The following is a 25,823-nucleotide window of genomic DNA, read 5'->3' as shown; positions in this document are numbered from 1 at the left end:
AAAAAGGTACAAAACCCATCATTTACAGTTTCGAGGGCCATAAATTTTTGCGTAGAAAACTTACGCATAGTCAATTATGCAGTAGAATTTCCCACAACTAATTATTTTTATTTAACCTAAAATCTCAGATGTGGGAGAATAACTCACAAAAGCAGTCAAAAGTTTCCGAAAAACGGTCAAAAATTCAATTTTTGGACTTTACCGATAGCCCCTACTTTTTGCAAAAAAACTTATGCTCAACCGTTTATACAGGGCGCTTACAAAAAACCCTTTTCTGGGATTGAACTCAAAATCTAAGATATGCTAGGGTAGTTTTTTTAGAAACAAAAAGTTTGAAAAAAACAGACAAAAAATCAAAAGTTTCACTTTGACGAGTGCAAAAAATTTTCGTGTTAGAAATTGGAAAACCGTTAGATTAAATTTAGGGCAGCTTTCACACTATCCGTTCTCCACATTGAACATAAAATTTAGGTCAATAAAATTTAGGTTAATTATTACCAACGTACTTTTTGAAGGCTGTAGACAGTGAGGCATATTAAAAAAAAAGATTATGTAGGCACACAAGGGAGTAAGCGATCTTTCATTTAAGTTTAGATTAAAATCAAAATGAAATGAAAATTCCAATATATACATTTTAAAAATACCGGTGTTTATCAAAAATGTCAAGCAGGAGAGTTGAATTTTAAAAATTACGAAGCAGAAACAAAGCCGACCATTTTTGAGCAGACACCAGTTGAGCAGACACCAGTTAATTTCTTCAAAAACTTTTAAAAGTTTCAGGTCCCCCTGAAACTACAATGAACAACAATTGCAACAACCATGATACTTGCGTACTAGAGAAGAAAAATTCGTGATGTGGCACCTTTACCGACAAAACTCTCGCAAAGCGAAATTCCAAACATTTAATTTTCATCTGAAAAAAATTCAATTTCATAAACACTGAAAAAACAAGGCCCTGCCTATAGCCTAACCCCAAACCTTAGGGTGCAAAAGCGATGCGTTAATTTCAGGACAAGTGGGAAGGAACTTGGAAATTGTTAAGGTTGAATAATAAAGCAAGATCAGTTTTTGGTAAGAAAAATTGTTCAGTGGGAAAAACCTAATTCACGATTACAAGACATTTGCTCGCAATATGAAATTGGCCTATTTTGAGAAAAATAAATCAATGGAAAAAAATTGTTCCTCTGGAAAGTCTAAAAATTGGAATCCACTTTTGAAACCAGAAGTCAATCACATTTAGCGTGACTTAGTTCACTTTTTCTTTTCTGTATTTTAATTTGCCTTCTTTTCAACAAAAAAATGACCCAAACTTAGAACATCAAAAGTAAAGCCGCAAAAAATCTAATTTGAGCGTTAAAAAGATTAGGATTTTCCTAAACAAATAACGTTTGTTGACTCCCAAAATCGAAAACAACAAAATAATTTGCAAAATTTTGCAAGAAATGCCCGCAAAGCTCTTTCATTTGTTCTCAAAAAAATTACTATTCGAACTTTTTCGATAAAATATTCCCAATTTGAGGAAACTGAATCAATAGGTAAATTTTTTATTTTGCTTGGAAAGTTTTTATTTTACTGTCCTTTTCGAAAATAGAAGACAATAACGTTTACACTGTTGCTGTTTCATGGTGGAGTTTGCCTTCCTTTTAGCAATGGAAATGAACTGAACGTTAAAAAAAATCAGTCCAAACAGTCAAAACAGTGAATGAGTCTGAAAATATTTTAACAATTTTCCTGAAAAAAGCTCCGAGACCTATATCAGATTGATCACTACGTTCAAAAAACTCGTAATCAATTATTTCAACTACAAATTTTTATTTTTATCAAAAAAGCAGTTTCTGAATTTTTGAGTAGCGCTTCTTTGGCAATATAAAAGTTTTGGAAATAAAAACCCGAATGATTTTTTTTTAAAAATTTGAAATGTCAAAATTTCTTAACTTTATTTAAATTGCCGAGCCGCTACTCGAAAGTTTAATAAATGCTTTTTGTTAAAACTAAGGTTTTTAGCTGAAATAATTAAGTAAGAGTATTGAACGTGGTGATCGATCTTGTGTCGTGGTCAATTTATCAGGAAAATTTCTGAAAAATTAGCGGTTTGACTTACAATTATGAACAGATGAACGTAGTTCAGACTCTTTTTTAGATCGCGATGATTTTTTTTGACAATTCAAATGTTTTTTTTTACTTCTTTCGTGTTTTTATTTCTATTTGGAAGACAACTGCGGTCAATTTTGCTAAACCTTCTATGTATTTAGGGTTTGTCTAATTCCACTCATGACACCACGCACAAAAAAGAAAAAGTGGATCAATTTTGTTGTTGTCGCAACTTTGTGCTACTTACACAGCAACCGTCTATCCTTGTTCTTGAAATTGCGACAATAAATTTCAATACAAAAACTGCTTTAGAGGTCAACGAGAAATCTCTTAAGCTGAGGGAACACATAACAACACAGAGGCGAAGCTGGGCTTCGCAAACACTAGCGTGAACAAAGCGGCAAAAAAGATGATCTATAAAGTGAAATGAGAAAAAAGGAAATAAGCCTAGAATTACTAAAAATTCGGCTACGAGTCGTAATCGAACCGGCAAACAACATATTATGAGTATCACGCACTAACTAGCCACTCAGCAAGTGACGCCTAACGATCAATGACAAGTTGTAGTACATAACAAGTTGTGGTACATAAAAAATAGCCACAAATAAAGCAGAGAACAGATGCTATGAAATTTTCAATGCTACAGATCGTGATTATAGCAAAAATGCGATAATTATAGAAGGTTCGTACTGATACGTTCTAAAGCTCAAAAGGGTAATCAAAAAATTTCTTTCTTATTGTTTCATTTAGTTACCAATTAATTTACTATCGAACTTGATCCACGTGATAATTCTTTGATTCCTGACTTTTGCCTCAAACAAAATAAAATTTTGAAGCCATTAATTTACAATTAGACACTATTTACATTTGGGACAAACAAAACTAATTTATGTACAACTTACATGCCCTGAACACATGTGATTTATCATGAGTTTTGTCACAGATAGAACTTATTGCTATTTTCAACTGATTTTGCAGCGGCAATCATTTTGCAGCGGGAGTTCTGCTTGGCTTCGGGGGTTTTCCAGTATTTCTTTTTCCCGTTCCCCATCCTGCACTGCAGTTCCGATCAGCACCCCCGTCGAAATATTTTCCATTTATGGGAGGAAGCACTTTCGTTTCTGTAACAAGGAAATATTTCAGAGAAAGAAAAAACGAAAAATTATTTACCTTTAGCAGCTTCTTCCATATCTTACCAAAATCAAGATGTGTCAAGCCTTACCTATACGATTGGCCCTATTCAGTGAGGAATTAGTTTCTTTGCATTTAATGAAATAGATTTGCGGACCAAATCTATTTTTCTCAAGGCGATGTATGCCAAACAAAACGAATTAAGTGTATGTCCTAAACATCAAATTAAGATAAGTCGTAAACACGTAAAAAAAAACTAGGACTGCGTCTGAAAACTAAAACTGAGTCTTAACTTAAGTCTTCGATCGTAAGAAAAGAAAGGACAATGGTGTGGTTGACAAGACTGTTCGCTACTCACTGTTGAGGAAACTCGAGATAGAGTTTGACTCCCCACCAGTGTGTCTGGATGAGTCATTTGAACCCACACTGCCCTGTCTTAGTCTCTCTGTTATGTGTCTGTTAGTAGTGTCCTGCTGTTGGTGCTGCCATGACCTGTGTGACTTCGTGTCACTAACAGACAGAATGTCAAGGTCACTTCCCTCTCGTGTAGACTGCAGTAACACAAACATAGTATCGAACCCTTGACCTCGAGATTAAGAATCACCCGTCCTAGCCTCTGCGCCAAGGTCAATTCACAGTTTCCAAACAATATGCATCAAAAAAATTACCAAGATATGATATTAATTCAGCAAACAAAAACAGACTAGGGGTCCAATCACAGCAAACAAAACAGACTAGGGGTCCAATCACAGCTGCAGGTGGCTGTTTGATCATTTTAAATGAATTGATGCAAACGTGGAGTAATTTTCGAAATGTCAAAAATTGAAAAGTTTTTGGCTGATTATTTATCAAAATTACTAAAAAAAGTTTTTGCGAGGGGAAAACATAGCCAACTGACAGTTGGAAAAGAGTAACGAACGCAAGGAAACTAAAAAAAACTGAATTTTTTTTTCAAAAATTTTTTGAAAAAACTTTTGAATTTCGAATAAACAAATTAGATGGCGTTAAAGCTCTTTGAATTTGTAGAACAATTCATGATGGACAATTTCTACTAAAACTAACTCAATTTGAGAAAACTGGATCAATAGGTAAAACTTTTATTTCGCTAGGAAATCTGATAATTAATTTCCATTTTCAAAATTAGAAGTCGATCACGTTTTTCATGACCTTTACAATTTTGCTGATCGATAGTGGAGTTTGCCTTCCTTTTAACAATAGAAACGCACTGAACTTAAAAAGAAATCACAAGTCAAACTGCAAAAAATCAAAAATGAGCGTGAACAAGACTTTTTCCTGAAAAAAAAACCAGCAAGACCTATATTAGAGTATTCACTAGGTTCGTTACTCTTAAACAGTAAAACATCTCCTAAAACATTTTCTATGGCAATAAAATTTTTGGTCGAAATATTTCACGTCTTAGCTCTATAGCTGATTGCTTGCAAAATTTTGTAGAATCCGTTGATGCAGGGGATGTCCCAACAACTTGTTCTTCAATTTCTCCCTTAATTTCAGATTTGACACCTTAGTTCTCAAGAAAAACAAAAAAAATCCAACAAACGGTCAACATTTTAAAATGTTGACTTTTTTACAAACCATAACCGAGTTTCTACAAAAAAGAGCGTAGCAAAAATAAGAGCACAAAAAGTCCAAGCACCTGTTCTTTCAATTGAAGCCTTCCCCATCTCAGATTTCTTTTTCGTCAGAGAAATTTTAAAAATACGTCAAAAATTCCCTCACTGCAAGTTTCGAATACGGTCGGATTCGGTACAAGGAGACTAGCAAAATATAGGGCACAGAGAGGAAGAGACTGTCTTTTCGTCGGTCTTGTAACCAGTTTTGTGCAAATAAATGTGCCACCAATATTAGCAGTAATATTTGGGATTTGGGTAGGAAAAAGTGGACTTCGTATAATTACATTACGCTCCGTGTGTAATGAAGGCAAGTAAACGTCGCTCAATTTTCCCCCATTTCCACATTCGTAATCGGAGAGCGCTATGAACTAACTTTTAGCAGGAATAATTCAATTCAGCTCAAAAAGTTCATATATACCTAAGTGCATTCATAAATGCATGAGTATGTATGAATGCACATCTGTGGTTATTAGAGCGTTTTCAGACATTTCCTGAAAAAAAAACTGAAAAATATCATCAACCTATATAAGAGTCTGAACCAAGTTTATCGATTTTTAATAGACCATAACCAACGAAATCAAGGAAACAAAAAATAACACATTTTCAACTTCCAAATGCGAAGAAAATAAAATATCAAGTTAAAGGGCTATGAAATACAAGAATCATCTATGATCGACATTTTTTCTAAAATTACCCAATTTGATAAAACTGGATAAATCTGGATAAAGTTTTTTTTATTCCGTTGGGAACTCATTTTTCGAAAGTCACTCTAATTCTCTGCGCCCTTTTTCAGTACTTGGCAAATAGTAGTGTGAGCGCACAAAATCGACGAAATACAATTAAAATTGCAGTCATTGAATCCGCCCTTCATTTCCAAAACAAAATTAAACTTAATCACGCCCCTTAATGAAAAATTATCTCAGTTACAGTCTTAAGTTGACAGCCTTAATTCTGGCATAATAAAACAAACAAATAACTCTTTCTGATTATCACTTGGCGTAAGTTACTCGTCAAGAATAGTTATAAATAAAATAAGCAACAACACCTCACCTGCAGATTAGTGATTGAGCCCCTCTTATTGGATGTTGGGGTCAAGTGGATGGGGTTGGCGGTCGGTTTGGGGGGTCCACTCCTCAACATGGGACTGCCTCTATTACCACTGAGAGGTCTACTGCTAATCACTTGATCTTTGTCGCCCTCATTCTCCGTCTGACCCAAATTCACCCATCTAAATTAAACAAAAAGCTAAGAAGGATATATTTTAAACTGACTTCAATCAATGATCGTTCTCGATGTTAGAGGTAAGAAACATTTCTCCACTCACAAAACTAACCAGAAAATTCCTTATATTTCTTGATCAGGAACATGACAGCTACTCTGTAAATTTTTAAGATCTTTCGAAGATTGCTATGGTTCAAAAAAAGCTCAATGAAAAGCCTTACTCCGACCGAGTCATCAAAAATTAATCAAACATCAAAGTAACCTACCCTTTAATTATATTCCTTATCAATACATTAGAAAGTAAAACAGACTGTTAGACCAATTTCCTAAATATCAAATCTTTAAAGATTTTAAGGAACAAAATATGGCTTCGAAACTCACGCAAATATTCTCGAATAGTTATCCACATTATTGCTACTGTTCAAATCAACCGCAGCCTCAAATAACTTCGGCTGAACTGCAGTTGAGTTTGAGTGTCTCGAAGAAGCCAAGAGGTCCGATCCAATTGGCACTCTCGAGGATGTCTTGCAACTGATTGATCCAGGTGTATTGCGACTGTTGACACTGTGACCTTGACTGCCTCTCGTCTCAAGTCGAGAATGCTGCGGCAAATCGGTCACTAAACACTTTTTTCTTTTGTGACGTCACAAAACATGATGAAGGTATATTTATGCAGAGGTAGCAGGCAGATAATAGAATGTAATATATCAACGGCTCCCCAAATTCAGAAAACCAGCAGTGTTCGTGCTAATAATTTCTGCTAAAGGTATATACCACACTTCACAACTGTCAAAGCTTTCCAAGTCAAGAAACGGATGGAGAAACCAAAGGATTGACATTACCTGGTGGTAGATTAATTCGTCCTAAATTTTATGCTGAATTAACAACTTCATGGCGTAACAAGGATAAACATTTGCTGAATAAGTTCCAGTCCCACTGATTTAAGAAAGTACATCCAAAATACAAACTTTTATTTTTGTTTTTCTTCATTTTTTTGACCATTTTTTTCCAAAAAAGACGACTGAATTAGGTACAACAATGCATTAATAAGTTGTAACCAAGTTTACAGGTCAGCCTGTACTCAATTCATCGACCTAATTAAGTCCGAAAAACTATTTAAAAAAAACAATTCAGACCAGTTTCACTGTCAGTTTCGGAATCCGAATTACTACCCATCGAAGTACCGATGTTTTGCTGATTTCTGATTAAACCAGGTTATTCAACATACCTATATGCTTCTTGACCTTGGACATCTTCTTTGCTCGTTTGAGCATCAGTTCAGCAGTGGCACTGTTTTTGAAACCCCTGAAACAAAATATCACTGCTTTTCAGGATATCCATTGGAAAGCTAATCAATAGATTTGATCATTTTGTACTATTGGCTACTCAGAATACACATTTTACGTTTCAGTCATTTTTATGTTTTTCTTGTTAATTTGATGAAAAGAATAGGAGCTCACCAGTCTTGTGCAATTTTATTCTGTCGTGCCGAGAATGAGTTCGAACTCGGGTCTTCCACTTCCCCCTCTCCTGCATCCTCTAGATCAATCCTGCTTATTCTTCCTTCACTCGCTGCAACAGATCCATCTCCATACGAGTTCCCGAGACGCTTGTCAGGAGCACCGACTTCCAAATTACTAGTACCCCATGAATTCTTATTAACTCTATCACTGGATCTAGTATATTTTCCCGAAGCATCCAGATCGCTAGGAACTACGGGCTTCACCTTTTCCCGCTCTGTTTCCAAAACTGTGTCTAAATGTCGACTGTTTTCTGTTGATGTTGGTCCATTGGTTAATATCGTATTGCGCTTTATGGGATGGTTTGAGTTAGAAACTGAATTAGAATTAGAATCGTATTTGACCTTTGGCTGTTGAATAGAGTCAATTGTCCAGTCGTCCATTGAAAACTCCTAAGAAAACATCTTTCAAATCAAACTGAAAAACTAAAAATATAACCGTCGTTCTTGCTAACAGAAAATTAATGGATTTCATATAAATGTACTTTCGATCCAATATTATTGTTTCCAAAACTTTCAGTGTCATTTGAGATGTTTTTGAGGAGGACATACAAGCTCAAATAAAGGCAATTCATGTCAAAAAGCTCCCATGTAAGATTAATACAACAAATTTCTCATTTAGTTGCCCTAGTCGACGAGCCTTTTCTTAAAGCATTAACTCTCCAGTTTTATTCAAGATTCCTTAGCATTGAACTATGAGCATGGATCCTTAGCACAGTAAAAAAGAATCAACTGTTTCCCCTCACCTCATCCATGAAGTTGAACTGTTCCAGGTCTATCTCCTCCTCCAGCTGTATGTCCTCCTCAAGTAGCATCTGGTTGATCTCCTGTTCCACCTGTGCTTGGATGGAAGACAGCTTCTTCCGCATTGCAAAACCCTTCCACACTGCCTAGAAACAAAGACCAATTCAAAACCAAACTTAGGGTTTTTACGAAGAACTCAAAAATAGGCCACTCTTCGTCGTAGGATTTGCTAGAAAAACGAAGCAAAACACTCGTTTCATCAAGTGTAGCTTAAAGAGAAAAAACTAAGCACAATTCATTAATTTAGTTATGGGTAGTTGCGCTGCAAATGAACGAGATCCACGGGTGACAAAGTTGAACCTACGATTTTTCAAAAAAAAAAATAGGTTAACTATTATAATTACTGACTTGATGCAATGCTGTCGAAATATCGAATTAACTCACCTGGATTTTGGAAGCAGCTTCATCATTAGAGTCCTTTACTACACTCTTCCACGCATTCCTCACAAACTGCACGGTCTCTTTAGGCACTTCCGGAACCTTCATCTCGTCCAAGGGCGATCCCCCAAGGAGATGTTTAGTCCCCGGAGATCCCCCAACCAATTCCTCGCTCTTTCTATTTTGATTCCTTTCTGCTGTTTTAGGTCTTCGTCTTCCCGAACTCTTAGGTCTATCAGTCGTAGGAGGCACACAAGTCCGAACCTCATTGTTGGATCCCGTTACTTTCTGCACATTTTCTGTTTCCCTGGCGTCTGTACGCTCGGCTAATCTAACAGTATGCTCCTCGATCAGCAATTCAAACGAACGAAAAGGTTGCACGGTATTTGTTTCTCCGTATTCATGCTCCTCCCGAAATTTGACCGAAGTCTCAAAAAGTAGATCAAGTAACGATAGCTTGGTTCCCATGTACTCGAGGACTCCTCGTTGCTCGTTAGATCCATCCAATTTTAGTAGTTTTATTGCCGAGTCGATCGATTCTAAAGCTGCAATTTGAGACTGACATACTGTGCGGAACATTGCGGATTGTTTTCCATGGTCTACTTTGGAAGACTTTCTGGTAATCTCTTCATCATTCAGCTGTATTATAGATGGAATAGCGCTTTCAATGCTGCTTCTTAAAAAAAACAAAGCTGTTTCTGACCACTTCTAAATAGCCTCAATAATACAACATTTTCTCAGTTTTCAAAACAAAAATAGTTTCAGTTTTTCTCAGTTATATATAAATATGAATGTCGAACTTTTTGCCAATAAATCATAAAAGAATAAGCAACGGACAACGGGTCGTCACTTAGGCTCAAATGTGAACGACATAAAACCACCTATTCGAAAATGATGCTAATTTGTATGGCTCACCGGAAATCTTGTTCAATGATGAAAGGATTCTCCTCGGCCTTCAGCACTCGTAGACTGTTGAGACAGGAGAGGGATTCAATGACAGACTGGACTGTGTTGATCTGGTTGCAGCTACAGTCCAGCACCTCCAGATTCACAGTCGCCTTCAGACTCGGCAGAGAATCAAGACTGCAACCAGAAAATGCCCCATATTGAATCGAGAGACATTGTACCTTTTTACAGCACCCTTACGCCTGTACCAACTTTCAAACTAATTTTGGATAAATTATGCATACGAGCAGTAGTTGATTTGGTGGGAGGGGCTAGAGGGTCAACCTGCCTTTCAGGGATTTGTCCATTGACCACCCACAGGCTCCCCGTGCCAAAAAAAGCATTTTTAAATCGCAATGAAAGTTCAACAGAAAGTCAACAGACTTTTGTCATTTTTAGTAGTTACCTGTCACAACAGTAATAAAACAGCTTCCTTCGGTGTAATTCCCATCACATTTTGGAGTTGTATATTAAAAAATCTCGGTTTATTTCAATAAACAACCTCAAAACAACCTGCTGCAAGAAGTATGCAATCAATTCGATTTCAAAACAATCAAAACAATTGGCCAACATCCGGTCAACAAGGCTAGAACTGGAGACTTCTCAAGATTTTGAATTATTTGTTTTTGTTTTTTTTCCCTATTGCATTCTCTAAAAATACTTACGCGTTGGTTGAAATGTTGAAAGATTTGAGCAGTGGTAGCCAGCAGAGGGACAGAGTGGCTGCACTTGATAGACAGTTGGAAGCCAAGTCCAGGTATCTCAGCAGCACATTGTTGGACAGACGGGGCATCTGGAAGGAACAGAAATTAGTTTCACCTCTGAGGAAAACAGACATCCTGCTCAAATAAAAGGTAATAAAAAACCGACAAAAGTGCCCTTTTGAATCCATCAGTACCTTTCTCCACTTTTGAAATATTTCGAGAAAGAAATAATTTGAATTAATCTCTGCGTATCAAGCTTTCATCGGGTTCAACTGTGTTGCTTGAATGTCGATGGCTAAAAGACTAGTAATTGAGTTGAGCTTACGAGATCCAGCTAGACCCTATCATGGGCCTCGGGCATACCAGAGAAAAGCGTTCGAAGAATTCGTGATCACTACCAATTGCGCTCATTTGCATAGTGCAAAAGAAAATATATCTAAGAAAACGCTCAGCCGCATCGGGAGGACAATCGGCTGAGAAGAACCGACCACAAATTTCGATTTTCAAAGTAGAAATTAGATGGCCCAAAACTCGAATTTCTCTTTGAACAAAAATTTATGATTGAAACGATAAAATTAACTCAGTTTGAGAAAACGGGATCAATAAGTAAACTCTTTATTTTGCTGGGAAACTGATCAGTCAACAGAAAGTTGGCAAAGAGTCAGTGCACGCAAGTAAACAAAAAAAATCAAAAAAAAACTTGATTTTCTCAAGTTTCGAACTTCGAGGAAAAATAGATGACTTAAAGCTCTTTGAACTTCCAGAATAATTCGTGATCGACCTTTTTTCGATAAAATTAACCCAATTTCAGAAAACTGGATCATAAGTAAAATGTTTAAACTATAAGTCAATCAAATTAATCAAATAGAAATCAAAAGCCAAACTGCGAAAAAAAATTGAGCCTGCACTAATATTAAGACTTTTCCTGATAAAAAGGACGAAAAAAAATCATCACGACCTATATAAAAGTCTAACTAGGTGCATCGATTCTTTTCGAAACTAGAAGACAATCAAGTTTTTCGTAAGCTTTACACTTTTCCTGCTCGATAGTGGAGTTTGATTCCCTTCTAACAAAAAACAATGAACTTAAAAAATCAAAAGTCAAACCACAAAAAAACTTTGCACCTGAACGAATTTTAAGAATTTTCTTGAAAAAAAAACAAATAAACATCACGACTTATATACTGAAGCCAAGCTGCGCTTCGTAAACGCTAGCGAGAAAACGTCAAAACAGAAGCTGCTCAAGTGAGAAAAGGTAAAAATAAGCCTTGAAAGTTAAAATATTGGCTGCGGCGAATTCAATCGTACGACCAGGAGATTAAGAGTCCCATGTCCTCGCAACTGTAACATGGGCCCTTAAATATTTACTAACACTAGCCACCAATAAAGCAGATACATATGCTAATAAATTGCCTCGATGCAGTAAAAGTGGCACCAAATACAAATTTTGCATGTAATAATTACTAAACATAGCCAACTAACAGTTGAAAAAGAGTCATGAACGCAGGAAAACTGAAAAAAATCTGAATTGTTTTTTCAAGAGCCTTCAACTTTTCAATTTCAAAAAAAAATAGATGGCTTTAAAGCAATTCGATTTTGCAGAACAATTTAGTGAAGACACTTTTTTTGTTAAAATTAACCACATTTGAGAAAACTGGATTAATACGTGAAACTTTTATTTCGCTTGTAAATTTGATATTTAATTTTTCCATTTTCGAAATCAGAAGTCGATCACGTTTTTCGTGATCTTTACACCTTTGCTGTTCGATAGTGGAGTTTGCCTTCTTTTCAACAATGGAAAGGCACTGAACTTAGAAAGAAATCACAAGTCAAACCTCGAAAAATCAAAACTGAGCGTGAACAATATTTCAGACTTTTTCCTGAAACAAAAACAAATAAAAAATTCAGCAAGACCTATATAAGAGTACTCTCTACGTTCATTACTCTGGAACAAACTGGAAACTGGAATATAAACTGGAAACTGGGCATTTACATTATCTTTACATAAAAAAATGGAAAGCATAAAGCCATATTATGTATCAAGGCAAAAATGATAAGCATTGTGCTACAAGATAGTGAATGGAAAAAAAAGACAGCAGTCGAAAAAATTCTGAAAAATTAAGGTGGAAAAAATTACCTGGATAAAATTTAAAAATTACAGCTACAAAAACTTCATGTTTGTATTGGATGAAATTCAGTCTTTAAAAACCAAAATCATTCACCGAGCGGCAACTTCAGACTTGGTAAATTTACAAATTTAATAATTTTCAATTTAAGTAATTACTGTTTAAATTGGAACAAAACCCATGCTAAAAAAAGTAAGCTAATAAAAACCCTACAAGATTTTTAAAAATTGGCGTTTAAGAAACCGGAAAATGAACCGAGAGAAACTAGGATAAAAACCATAAACCAGTAAAAAAAAAAGGAGACAAAGTTCTCAATATAATTACAACATGAAACGGGCTTTAATTAATTACTATTTGAGTGATAGTAGTTTTATTTTAGTTTTCAGAGCATGCCAGATGAATGAGTCCTTTGAACAAAGTTATTGATGGTGAAAAATCTAGTATCCTATTGCAACATCCTTGCTTACCGCATCCTTGCTTACCGCAAGGGTAATTGTGTATTTCAGAAATATTGCGAGATAAAATGAGTTGTAAAATTTTCGATCGAGTTTATACTATTGTACTGTTCTTTGAAACAAATAACTTTTTTTGGTTTATTTGATGAATGAAAAATGCATCAACTGTTCTAATTTTTCCATAATCGAATGCCAAAGCACATGCTATCAAAATGCCGTTAAGGTGCCACCAACCAAAAGTGGCAATATTTGCGACTTAGGTTGAAAAAAAAGAATATTCGTGCTGATGCATAACGCTCGTTAAAGCTCGCAAGTGCAATAAGATTCGAACTATGTTCATCGCTCACCAGTTTGAAAGATTTGCGTATATTAGAGGGAGTCAGGGGCGGATCTAGGATTTTCTCGAGGGGGTGGGCGGATTTTCATAAATTTTCGAAAATTTTGTCGACTTTTTTTAGGTCGACCGAAATGATTTTTCGAGCTCTCCCTAAGCCCGGTTTAGTCCCTGTTTTGGTCAAATTTTCTGCGCCGCAGGCAAAATTTTGAAAAAATAGTCCAAAAAAGGCTCCCCTCTAAAAATTAGTATATATTGGCGCCAAAGGCGCCTTTAGAAAATTTTAAGGGTCGGTCGGCCAGAAATGCATTTCTTAAAAAGTACCGGAGGGAGTATTTGTCTGATCATTAATTATAAATTGCTCTTTGCAAAGTGAGCCCAAAAATTTACCTCTTGGATTGAGTTTTTAGAAGCAATCAGTGTTTGCAGCAGAGCTAGAGACTCAACCTCCTCCAGTGCTGTGATGTGATTGGCTGATACATCTAGTGACGTCAGAGTGGAGATCATAGAGAGACCTCTAGTTGAGATGAGTTGATTGGCTGAGATGTTTAGCTGCTGTAGATTCTTCAAACCAACGAGAGAGCCTGAAAACAACCGCTGAAAAATTGACTAACTGTAGCCTAGGTTTACTTGACATTATATATTGTGTTTTATATAAAACTGTTCAGAGGATCGTCAAAAGAAGGTTCAAAAATCTCATTACTTTGTCATTTGAATGTTACCTCCTTTTATAAATACTTCAAATTTGTTGCTTACCGAGTCTGGATACTTTGTTGTCCATGAGGTTGAGGATGCGAAGATTGGAACACCCGTCCAGTCCAGCCAGACTAGAGATGCGATTGGAGGACACGTCCAGCTCAATCAGTTGATCCAACCCACCCAAGTATAAGCTCTCCAACTTGTTGTGCTGAAAGATAAATTAACCAATTAGATACTTCTAAAACCCCTACAAGTCAGCACAGATTAGCATGGTTTATTGGCAAAAATGATATTTATCTAGTTATTCAATAAAAGTCATAAATTACACATTCATTAATTGTTAATTATGGTTTTCTCCATGGCGGATAGCAATAACAAACCAAACATTTAAACTATTCCTCTGATTCTTTAAACCATTTCCTCAAATGAAAAAACAACTGCAAACATAACTTACGAGTACCATATTTTTTGCCTATGAATTCGTACCTTGGCGTGTAGGAATTTGAGGTTGGTGCAATTTGACAGTCCCTCTAGCGAGAGAATATTGCACGAGTCCAGCACCAAGTACTGCAGCAGGGGGCAGTTGTTGAATGGCTCCAGATTGTAGCCAGGCAGGTCTTGCAGTACCACCGTCTGCACCTACATCACCCAGTAATTTAAGATAGTGTTGTTGTTGTTGTTGTTTTTAGCCCGAGTATTTTAGCTTAATCGGATGCAGCATAAATGATTCCATTGTCTACTCAAATAGACCCGTTTATGGAAAATCGTGATACAAAAGTTTGACCACAAACTGATTAAGTTATCATGCGAACCAAATTTTGAATAGAACTAACGTCGCTCAGCGCAGTGGCATGGCCGATTGCTCCATTTAGCAGAACATCTTGAGGAATCGTCTTCAGCTTCCTCGAGGCTGCACTCCTCCTGAAAAGAAAACAGTCAGTAATACTTTCATTGAAGCTTAATGATAATCGAACTAAATGGTTTCAACTCTCATTTCTGAAACACTGCATATAATTTAAAAAGAAACAAATTTTTATTAAGGATTATTTAGTATTCATCGAAGTCCAGCTTCATCTATCTCGCACGTCCACATTAGAAAGATTTTTTTTTTAAACTTCAGAAAGTCGCCCAAGCCCAAGAAAGTTTTTACCAGATGAGGCGTTTTTTGTCTTGTCAGCTCTTGCAAATCTAACACGAAAATCAAATACCCACCTATGAAAAGAATCCTTGGCTAGATTTTATCTGTTACTTACATTGGCATGCGTGCTTTGGCAGTGCTCTGTGCCTGTTTCTGCACCGTTTTGATTTTAGTCCAGGGGATGCAGTCTGACATCCACTGGATCCTCCTCTGTTCTAACACAGCCCACAGTGCATTGGCTTCCTTAATTTGCTTCTCCTCTTCCGGGTCCAGACTTTTCTCAGACTGCTCTTCGTTCCTATTCATTCTCTCGCTTGATGTTTTGATAGGCGACGATTTTTCGAAATTATTCTTTTGCGCAACTATTTCAGGTTCACTACTTTGTTTAGCCAAGTCGTTATTTAAATTACCTTCCTCAGATTTTCGATCGGTTTTGTTTTCAGCTTTTTCGGATGATTCAATTCCGTTAACTTCGTTTTCTTCAAACGATACTCGTTTTGTTGCACTTTTTGTTCGCTCAATTTTCGATTGCGAATTTTGACTAGGCAACGAATTTTTAGTCAATTCCTTATCTTTGTGGTCTACGATATGTGAATCCACGCTTCCTCCTCGAGTATGCCCTGTGTCGTCTACTTGTGGATATTTCGGCAAAATCTGATGCGAGTTTTCATTTGCTTCTGATAATTCTTCGGGTTCAATCAAAGCTTTAGGGTTCTCCTTAGTTGAGTTATCGTAAATATCAAAACTAATTTTACCGCCTCCAGTAAATTCAGCTTGTTGTTTATCTACAAGCTGGACAGCACCAACATTTTCGCTATTTTTGTTTCGTCTGTCAGATGAAATAGATACATCATTTTTTTCCTGTTGATTGCTTTCATTGCTATCTGAATTTTCAGGCGCATCATTAACCACAAACATTCCATGAGCGCCGCCCGAACTGCCTTTCTTTTCATTATCTAGAGCGACTTTATCATCTCCTTTGTGATTAGTTTCTGAACTTTCAATTGGGTTAGTCTGTTTATTTTCATCATTAGCCTTTTCTGGCTCAATGAGATTGTTTATCTCTGTGTTGAAGTCAAACTTCGAGTCTCCTTTCTCCTCTAAATCACCCATAGTCAGATCATTTTCAACCGCCGTGTCGTTGTCCTCGTCAATATCATCTGGAACCTCAGTAACGTCATTCTCTGTTTCTAGATTAGCTTGAGCAAAGTCGCTACTTTCTTTCGCAATGTTTGCCATCAGCGTAACTTCTGTTAAACTACTACTAGTAGTTTCACTTTGAGAAGTAACATCACGAGGAACTGTATTGGAACTAACAGTAACCCCGTCAACACCTGATGATTCGAGGTCATTGGATTCTTTCTCTTCATCGTGGTCTATCGAGGCACCGTCAACTTTGTTGTTTTTGTTTTCTTGTTCTTCGTCTATTGTGGCGAGAGAATGAACACTTTCGTCCGCAGTAGTATTTTCGGTATCTTCAGATTGGTTTGGCTTCATGTCTTTGCTGTTTTTGTTTTTCTTCTTGCCTCCTCCCTGCTTCTTCTGTTCGTTCAGTCTGTCTACTTTCTTCTCGACCTTCGATTTCTCATCTGATCGTAGCTTTTCGATCACTTCTATCGCCTGTTGCTCCAATTCTAGCTGAAACGGCACACAAATTTTGATTGCTAGGTAACATAAGTTCTGACCTGAAACGTTTGCAGTTCAATTCGAGAGGTAGGATATCAATTCTAGCCGAACTTTTATCAATCTTCATAAAACCATAAAACCAACGATAATCAGGTCCAAATTTTTTTTTGTCCCAACACAAAAACGACAAGACAACCAAAAACGTGAAAATAAGTTAAATAATTTTTTTAATGAGTTACTGTTTGTAATTTCCCGTAAAAATGTCTTCAAGTGGGTTGTTTGACTAGAAAAAACTGAAGCATTTTTATTGCAACTTTGTTAAATGCTAAGAAAAACTGAAAATTTAATGAACTCGGCTGCAAAAAGTGATAATATAATTTTCAGAGCAACCAGCACACTGCTGAATTTTTCAAGAGCATCTAACACGGTGCATTGTCATTTGTGTCCTGATAAAATTATCCAAAAATAAATTCTTGACTTGTCCTTGAGATCATTAAAGCTTTGATATTTTGCTTCTGTTTGATCGTTCTATAATTAGACTTTATGATTAACCAATAACTATGGAACAGTCAAAGTGAGGCGAAAATTCCATAAGAAACAATGGACACACTAACAAGCGCTTGACTGAGCGGTGAAAATATTGGTTTCAAGATCATAAGGTCACAACTTCAAATCTCGGCTCAGAAACATTTTCGCAATTCGGTTGAAATTTCCATAATGAAAAACCTGAAAACGAGAAAAATAGGCCCAAGTCGAAAAGACTCGACTTGGTTAGGTTAAAATCGAAAAAGATGGGAAAAGCTTAATTAAATCGATCATTTTGTCCGGATCAAGCTCGATATTGAAACTTACTGCTTTGAATAATGAATAGCAATCATTATTTGATATTGCTGCCGCTGCAAATAACTCGGTTTTTAGCAAGTTAAACAACGCTGATTTTATAACGGGATAAAATTTTGAATCAGGATTTCGGCATTCTGTTCTTTCGATGAGCTTTGGAAATGAAGGTTGATTTGCGTTGACCAGTTTAACGAAATTGCAATTACAGCCTTCAACTGCATTTTTGGACGCCCGGTTCTAAAACGCTGATGGCAATTCTAGTAGTCACCGACGAATCGTTTTGACTACGTTCTCCATTCGGCGCCGAGAGTCCACCAACAAAATATCTTCAAGGTAGTCAAATATTGTCTGGGCTATCGTGGGCTATGTCTTCCGGAACTTTGAAAGGCACTGGAAACATCACTCACTGGCAAGAAAGCGGTACTAAGTAGCATTCAGGCTCACGGAATTCTAAATCACTCCTATAGTTATTTGAGCTTCCATTAGATAGAATAAGACGCCAGACGCTGTGGCACACATGAAGTAGCAGTATTGGGTTTTTTGTTTTCAGATTTTGAAATAAATGCAATTCTGGCCGCTTTTTCGAAATCAATGGTTGCTTGTTTGAGGAAGTCTATTTCAAAACATTCCAAAAGTCGCCATAGAAGCAAAGCTTCGCTTCGCAAACACTAGCGAGAACACGGCAAAAAGCAGCTCTATAAAGTGCAAAAACAGTAGCAATAAAACGTCGAATTAGTAAAAATGCGGCTACGTCTCCTATTCAAGCTGCGACCTATTATGACCTAAATATTATGAGTCTCACGCACTAAACACTCAGCCACATACGCTCAATGCATCACAAACACTAATTACAAAAAAAAGCAGAGAACAATAATTTCCAACGCTAAAAGTGCCATCAAATAAGTGAACTATTTTATTTTCGAGTTAGGTTAGAAAAAAGGTTCATACTAATACACTAGCTGCTCGATTGTGTAAATATAGATCTCTTTCTTCTTATCTGTAAGCAATGTATACACAATAGGGATGAGAACTCCTTCGATTTATGCGTGCATAATTTGAATTTTTTTTTTTATATATATAGAGCAATTGAATTAGGCTAAGTCCTGCAAAAATGAGAGGCAATCATAGCTAAATTAATGTTTAAGTGCAGATTTAAATTAGAGTCCAGTGTCTTTTTGTGAAATTCATAATCTGTGTGTCATAATCTTTACTTTGAGAACTGTCTGAATAATGGGCAAAAACAAAAGAAAATCGAACCTGATCGACTTCCTGTGTGGTTGCCAACTCTTTGATTCTCTCTTCCGTCTTCCTCTTCCTCTTCTCCGCCCTCTCTTTCTTTCTCTCCTCCTCCTCCCGCTTGATCTTCAGCTTCGCCTCCTCATTCTCTTTCTTCACCTGCAGTAACAGAAGGGCAAATTAGAGAGAGATGATCAGTTGAGTTCAAACAAAACAATCATCACACTCCCGATTTGAGTATTTAGTTGGATCTTCCCAAACAACAGGTGAGCTGCTGAATGAATAACATAACGCATTATAATTTTTTTGGTTCTTAGTGATTCTACTGAACAAAATGTTTGGAAGCTAATGAACAACATTTTTCGATTATTTGATCTGTGAGCATGACTTTAAAAATATATCTATGTCAACTGTATTAAATATGATCTATAAGGATGATTTTTAAATAAAATAACGTCGTCCAGTCAATTTGCCATTTGCACTGGAAACTTGAGCGCAATTAAAACCTGGAGATGCTATCTACAACTTAGACTTAGCAACAAAAGAGCTATAACACAAATCTTGAATCCCGTAACGAGTCTAATAATTTCATCTCCCTTTTCCATCCATTCAATTATCTCAACGAAGGAACTTGGGATGAATAAGCAGAATATAATACTTAAGATGAATGCATGGCTCACCCTCTCAGCTTTCGCAGCTGCCTCTTTGGCCCGTTTCTCTTCGTCTACTTTGGTCTTCTCTCTCTTCTTCAGAGCCAATTCTGCAATGGCGTCTGCCTCTCTCATCGCCCTCCACTCGTCCATTCTCTTCTTGCGCAATTTGATCAGCAGACGGTACTTCTGGCGAGACCTGAACAGTAATACCTCTTCATGCTTTAATAGTCTACTATAAAAACCTCGAATAAGATATTTTAGTGAACGAATTTCACAGGAGTTAAAGAATTTTTCATTTTGGCTGAGGTTAAAAAGTCTTTAACTCCTGTTAAACTCGTCCATTAAAATATCTTATTCAAGATGCCATAATTTTAAAGCACTGCATATCGCAGTAACCCCGAACGCACTAACTTAAATCATGAATCGTGGTCTTATATCTCTTAAACCTTGCTTATCTCACGTGCAATATAGCATAGGCTATAATGTATGGGGTATTTTCTTCTTATACTTACATCATTCCCCTGTAGAGTTTCTGTATCCTGGTGGCAGCCGCATTTCTCTTCTCTCTCGTCTCCTTCTCGAACTCCCGTTGGATCTTCAGGAACTCACTCCTCTCCTTATCAAGAGCCTCTGCCTTCAGTCTCATGTACTCCTAGAAAATCCCAAGCTCGATAAAAACTAAATGATCAAGGATTTAAACAGCAGGTCAAGTGTTACACTTACTTTGTGCTCAGTTTCCAATTGCAACAATTTTTTCTGCGTTTCTTTCTCTTCTTCCTCGACTGACGTCAACAGATCCTGGAAACAACAATGGTTTCAGTGAACAATACTAAAACTTTTCAAAGGAATTGATAATGGGCGCCGTTTTTAACAGAAACTTGCTCAAAATTTTGGCATAACATCTCACATGCCAAACGTTGCGTATCGTAGTTCTGAAATGATGGCGACCAATCTTTCAAAACTTCTTCGCCTTGCATTAAGTAGGTTAAGACAAAATGAAGTTTATCGAAACAAAGAAAAAAAACGATAATGGTATTCAACTCATCGAAACAATACGGATCCACTAAATCTGGCTTGTGAGATTCTTTCCATCGCAAAGTAATTTGACGGTAGTTTAAAACGACGACCGCTATCAAGATAAGCTACACAAAGTTGATTGTCTTTGAAATTTGACGAATACGCGTCTAAGAATGAAGTACCTTCTTGGCCTGCTCCAACAGAGCCTTCTCCCCCTCCAACTTCCTCCTCTCCCCCTCTCTCCTCTCTTTGCTCTCCAGCCCCATCTCCTTAGCCCTCTTGTTGTACTTGAGCATCCTGGCTGCCCTCCCTCGGTCCTCCCTCCTCTGACTCCGATGGAGGTCCAGCAGTCTTCTGAACGCCTCTCTCTCCAAGTCCACTGCTTCTAGTTGCTGCTGAGTACTCTGCTCCATTTCTACAAACCAACACTCATTCGCAACAAAACCAAATTCAACATAATTAGAACCCAAAACTCACTCAAGGTCTAGAAATCGTCCACTTAATGTTGAAAATTGTTATGTTTATATTTATTTGCTCGTGTATTAATTAATAACAAGTGCTACCCTTGAAATCCTCAAAAACAGTGAGCAAAACTGCAACCGAACCAAGCTTAAAGCACTTGATCTCAAATTTAGATTAACGACAACATTGCTTCACACTCAGCAGAACTTCCAGATGAAGAACTGACCTTGCTCGACCTCAGTTAAAAACTGTTCCCATTCGACTGCTAAACTGCTCATACGACCAGTGCTCATCATCGTATCTGGCCTTCCAGTCGAGGCGGAGGTTGGAGTTCTCAAACTTCCAAATCCAGACATCAGGGAACCCAGAGGAGTGCCTGGAACTACTGATGTTCCTCCATACGAACTGATACTGATCCTGTTGCTTTGTTTAGATGGAACTAGTACCAAACTATCTTTATCAAAATAGTCCGATGTTGTTGGTTGAGATTGCTGATTATTTTCATTCTGATGAAGCTTTACAAGTTCCAGATGTTCCTCGGGCTCGTTGGAGGTCTCATTCATTTGTTGTTGCTGTTTCAGCAGCTCTTCTGCTTCGTCGGCTTTGTTAGCTTCTATTTCTAGTTCCTGTTCCAACTTTTCCACGTCTTTTAATATCTTAAGCACAAAACAAATTAGTAACATTTAGATAACAGAAATGTCCTGGAGCCCAATGTTTACCTCTCGTTTCAGCTCGTCTGGCGTCTTGCCTTGCTTTTTAGCCAATTCTGATATTTCCAGAGAATACTCAGCATCTTCCAGTGAGCTGATTTCTGCAACAAAAAACCGATGTTATAATCATTTTAACTAGAGCCGAAGATTTTTTTCATTCGAGAAAATAGAAACTCAAACAGTATTTAGCACTTTTAATATCATCTATATCACTATTCTACACAGAGGCTAAGCTTAGCTTCGCACCACTTGCGATGCAAACATGAATTTTATGAAAATCGAACAAAAAAAGTTTTTGTCAATAACGGTTCTTGCCGTTTTTGTCCTTTCTGCGGAACTGACAAGACAAAAATAAGCAGAAATACAATAATCGAAATTGGCCAAAAAAAAATTTTGCAAGAAAAAAGTCTCAACTGAAACCGAACACACATGCTTTGTCGTTTCAAGCATACTGGATACAGCAAATTGGAATAAAGCCGAACCATCAAGCTACGGTAACTAAGCCGACAAAAATAACACAGAGGCGAAGTTGCACTTCGCATAAACAAGCGAAAATATGATGATAATGGGAAAAACTGAATGAGTAAAACTTTGAGTCTACAAAATTTCCAAGGTGACGCACGCCAATTATGAGTCTACAAGATTTTTAAGTGACACGAGCCAATTATGACGCATTAGCAGTAACAGTGAATTTGAAAAAAAAAAAAATTTACCAACTAACAAACCCCAGTTTATAGAGGGACGCATTTTAACTAGTATACGAAAAATTTCATTAAGACATCTGGCACTGCCCAGGTTCGAACCCTCTTATTTTTTACTGGTCTCCTTCCTTACCTCTACGCTACAAATCCATGATACCTTGAAGCTAAAGTGCTATTGGTAATATACTAGTCTGTGTTAATATTCTTAGCATTGGCTGCACTTACTAGCTGGTTATTAATCAAAACGAACACTTTCAAAAAGAACACGAACAGTTGCTGTTTAGGTTGGAAAAAAAGAGAGTTCCTATTGTCACACAAGCTTTGCGGACGATAATCAGTAAAAGCACAAAAACTCCAGATTGCAAAAAATTCACAGAATCGTTTTTGTCAATAAAAATTGCAACAAAATCCCAAAATATCCGGAACAAAATTAACTGCACCATTAGAAACTCTACGAAGTCCTTTCTGCGGAATTGAGCAGACACAAATAAGCAGACATAGAATAATCTAAACTATCCAAAAATTTTTATTTGCAAGAAGAACAAGTCTCAACTGAAAACGAACTCTTGTGCTTTGTCGTCTCAAACAAGGGGGTAACAGCAACTTGGAATAAAGCTGAGCCATCGAGCTTTGGGAACTAAGCCGAGAAAAATAAACAGACGGATGATAATCCGAAAAAGCACAAAAACTGTAGTTTACAAAAAAAGGCCTGGCCGAACTCGAACCGCAAATCTTTGCCATCTCAAGCAGTTGTTTTTATCTCTACGCCAGATGCGCCGGATGATTGATTGGATTTGAATTTACAATAACCAAGCGGTAACAAAGCCAAAAAAAACCTGAGCAGAAACCCTTCATGCCGAGAAATTCAGAAAAATTTTAAACTTACAAAAAATGTCAAGTCCCTTTTACCGTCAGAGCGCACGCGCAAATTTTTTTTCGGACGGAACGACGCAAAAAGAGGCTAACTAAGTCAATATAAATATTAACATTTTATCAAGCCGATTAAAAAGACGAAAAAAATGAAAAAAGAAGTGAAATTTTACCAAATCGAGCTGGTTAATTTACAACCACTGTGAAGAGCAAATTTCGATTCGGCCGGATTTTAAACTGCAGGGTTAATTTTTCACAGCTAAAATAAACGATTCTTAGATGTGACAACTAAGCCGACAAAATATAAGCTGACAAATAATAGGCCAAAATTTTTTTGAACCGGAACAATTACCGTTTGAAAAAACGGGTTCTGATCAGATTCGAACTCAGGACCTTTGCCCTCCCAGGCGTTTTGGTTAACACCAAGCTAAGCGTGCAAGAGACACTACAAAATTTGAAGCAATTATGAACCAAGGTACCACCAGTTCAATAAGTCCAATGAGTCCCGTGGACAAAGTTGTTTACGGGTAAAAATCGCAAGGGTAATATCATAAGGTATCAAACACGCAGGTTTTCTAAGAGTATCTAACTGCCTTAACAAAAATAGTATCAGCTTATTTTACAACATTCATTAATAAAACTGACTTTTTTCAGCGTCCAGTAGTAGTTTGCTGCAGTCCTCCAAGTCCGCTCTCAGTTGACTGGCCACTTCGTCGCCCGCACACAGTTTACTCCAAATCACAGACACATCCTCGTCCTAAAGCAGCACATGACGTCACATTAATCTCGAATGCTGCTGCTGAAATTTGAGTCAAAAGTCATTCAACGTTGTTTTTTTGAGAGTCATAGTTGCTGCAAGCACGAAAAGCTGGAGCAAGAGAGAAATTAGACCAAAATTTTCGAAGAGGCTAACAGGAGTTATACAGGCCGAGTTCATAGAGAAACAAAAACACGAACAATTCCAGTGCTTAAACAAGTAGCAATAAAATATCAAACTTACCTCGTCGAGTGACGTCACTGGTTCTGTTTCCTGTGTTCCAGAACCTGTGGTTTTCTTCTCTGGGGAAGTTCCAGGAGTCGCCTCCTCAGATGACCAGCCCTCAGTCACTATGTCGGACACCCTTGTGACATCTACTGTCTCGTCATTCTCATTGTCACTTAAGATCACTTCGTCATCAGGGATCTTAGCTAGTTCGGCTTCGATCTCCGCTTCGATGTCGTATGTCTCATTAAGATCCATTTCTGAACTGGCTTCTTTCCAGGTGTGTTTAACGAGATGTCACGTTCTAACGAACTAGGTCTAAGTTAGTAAACTTTCGGTGGTACGACACTCAATTTACATTTAATTGATCTGAAACAAATTGTTGCAAAATGAGATTTATGATTTAAAGCAAAAACGACCCTATAAGTAGATAAACAATGTATTAGCTCAAGAAGTATCTTCGAAGAGTTATAAATCTATGACTGGGCAACGAGAGCTTCATCTAGAAAACATACTTCAATTCTAAACCTTAATCATAGGCAGGGGCGGATCTAGGTTTTTCTCGAGGGGAGGGGGGCGGAGTTTCAAAAAATTTTGTCTACCTTTTTTTTAAGTCGACCAAATTGATTTTCTGAGCTCTCCTAAATCACTACAAAGACCCATTTTGACCAAATTTTCTGCGCCGCAGGCAAAATTTTGAAAAAAAACATGACAAAAAAGGAGCTTTTAGGCAATTTTTGGAAAACGTTGACCAAAAAATCGCCGTTTTTTCGGCGCGCGCTCCCCTTTAAAATTAGTATATATTGGCACCGAAGGCGCCTTTAGAAAACTTTTAGGGTCCGTCACCAAAAATTATCTGAAAATAGTACAAAGTGGGGACCCTTTGGGTCGGCAGGGTGTCGAATTTCTGAGGAGGGGGCGACAATGAATGACTATGATTAAAATCAAATGAAAAATAAAAAAACTGAAGAAAAACCTTCCAAAAACCGTTTTTGTCAATAAAAAATATAAAAATTGCAACTAACTCCCAAAGTATCCGGAACAAAGTTACCTGCACCATTAAAAATTTATTAAGGAGCTTTCAGAATGCAAGAGAGAAGTCAAACTTTCAAAAAAAGTCCTTCTGCGGAACTAAGCCGAAAAAAATAAGCTGAGACAAAAAACTACCTATCAATTTTCAGTTCGCAAAAAAGCATGTCTCGATTGGAATCGAATCTCCGAGTTGTCGCCTCAAGCATGCTTGCAAAAGAAACTTGGAAGGAAGCTGAACCTTCAAAAAAAATTCCGGCTACGGGAATTAAGCCGTCAAAAATAAACAGACGATAGTCCAAAAAAGCATAAAAACTCTATTTTGCAAAAAAGCAAAGAACCCGGCAGGATTCGAACTATAAACCTTTGCCGTCTCAGCATTTGTGTAACCTTTACACCAGAGGCGCTGGATGATTGATTGAATTTGAATATATAATTGCCAAGCGGTAATGAAGCCAAAAAACCTGAACAGAAACCCTTAATGACGATAAAAAAAACTTCCAGATGAATTAAAAAATTAC

The 25,823-nt window shown here is 37.1% G+C and overlaps 1 protein-coding gene across 1 annotated transcript; it reads right to left on the bottom strand.

The window, feature by feature from the left end:
* Nucleotides 1-2,932: 2,932 nt before the first annotated feature.
* Nucleotides 2,933-24,638, bottom strand: LOC134847968 (leucine-rich repeat and IQ domain-containing protein 1-like). Its single transcript, XM_063865277.1, has 24 exons — nt 24,292-24,638; nt 23,937-24,048; nt 21,730-21,821; nt 21,237-21,666; nt 20,731-20,963; nt 20,255-20,329; nt 20,044-20,183; nt 19,559-19,727; nt 18,900-19,037; nt 15,292-16,814; nt 14,872-14,959; nt 14,525-14,677; nt 14,096-14,246; nt 13,730-13,923; nt 10,386-10,513; nt 9,691-9,858; nt 8,782-9,451; nt 8,340-8,483; nt 7,535-7,986; nt 7,303-7,379; nt 6,456-6,693; nt 5,904-6,081; nt 3,581-3,773; nt 2,933-3,212 (listed from the first exon to the last, which is right to left on the bottom strand). Exons 1-24 carry the CDS (start codon nt 24,529-24,531, stop codon nt 3,076-3,078), a joined length of 6,123 nt encoding a protein of 2,040 aa, XP_063721347.1. The 5' UTR covers nt 24,532-24,638; the 3' UTR covers nt 2,933-3,075.
* Nucleotides 24,639-25,823: the final 1,185 nt, after the last annotated feature.

The sequence above is a fragment of the Symsagittifera roscoffensis genome, chromosome 6 (assembly GCF_963678635.1).
Source record: "Symsagittifera roscoffensis chromosome 6, txSymRosc1.1, whole genome shotgun sequence".
In the NCBI taxonomy this organism is placed as follows: Eukaryota; Metazoa; Xenacoelomorpha; order Acoela; family Convolutidae; genus Symsagittifera; species Symsagittifera roscoffensis.
Note: the sequence above shows the minus strand (reverse complement) of the source record. Positions and strands in the feature narration are given on the sequence as shown.

What these genes read in the sequence shown, in the direction of transcription:
- LOC134847968 (XM_063865277.1), bottom strand. Translation starts at nt 24,531, where the DNA reads ATGGATCTTAATGAGACATACGACATCGAAGCGGAGATCGAAGCCGAA. An exon ending in TGTTGGAGCAGGCCAAGAAG is followed by an intron (nt 20,330 to 20,730) that starts GTACTTCATTCT and finishes TGTTGTTTCCAG; the next exon opens with GATCTGTTGACGTCAGTCGA. An exon ending in AACTATTCGAGAATATTTGC is followed by an intron (nt 6,082 to 6,455) that starts GTGAGTTTCGAA and finishes TGTTTAATTTAG; the next exon opens with ATGGGTGAATTTGGGTCAGA.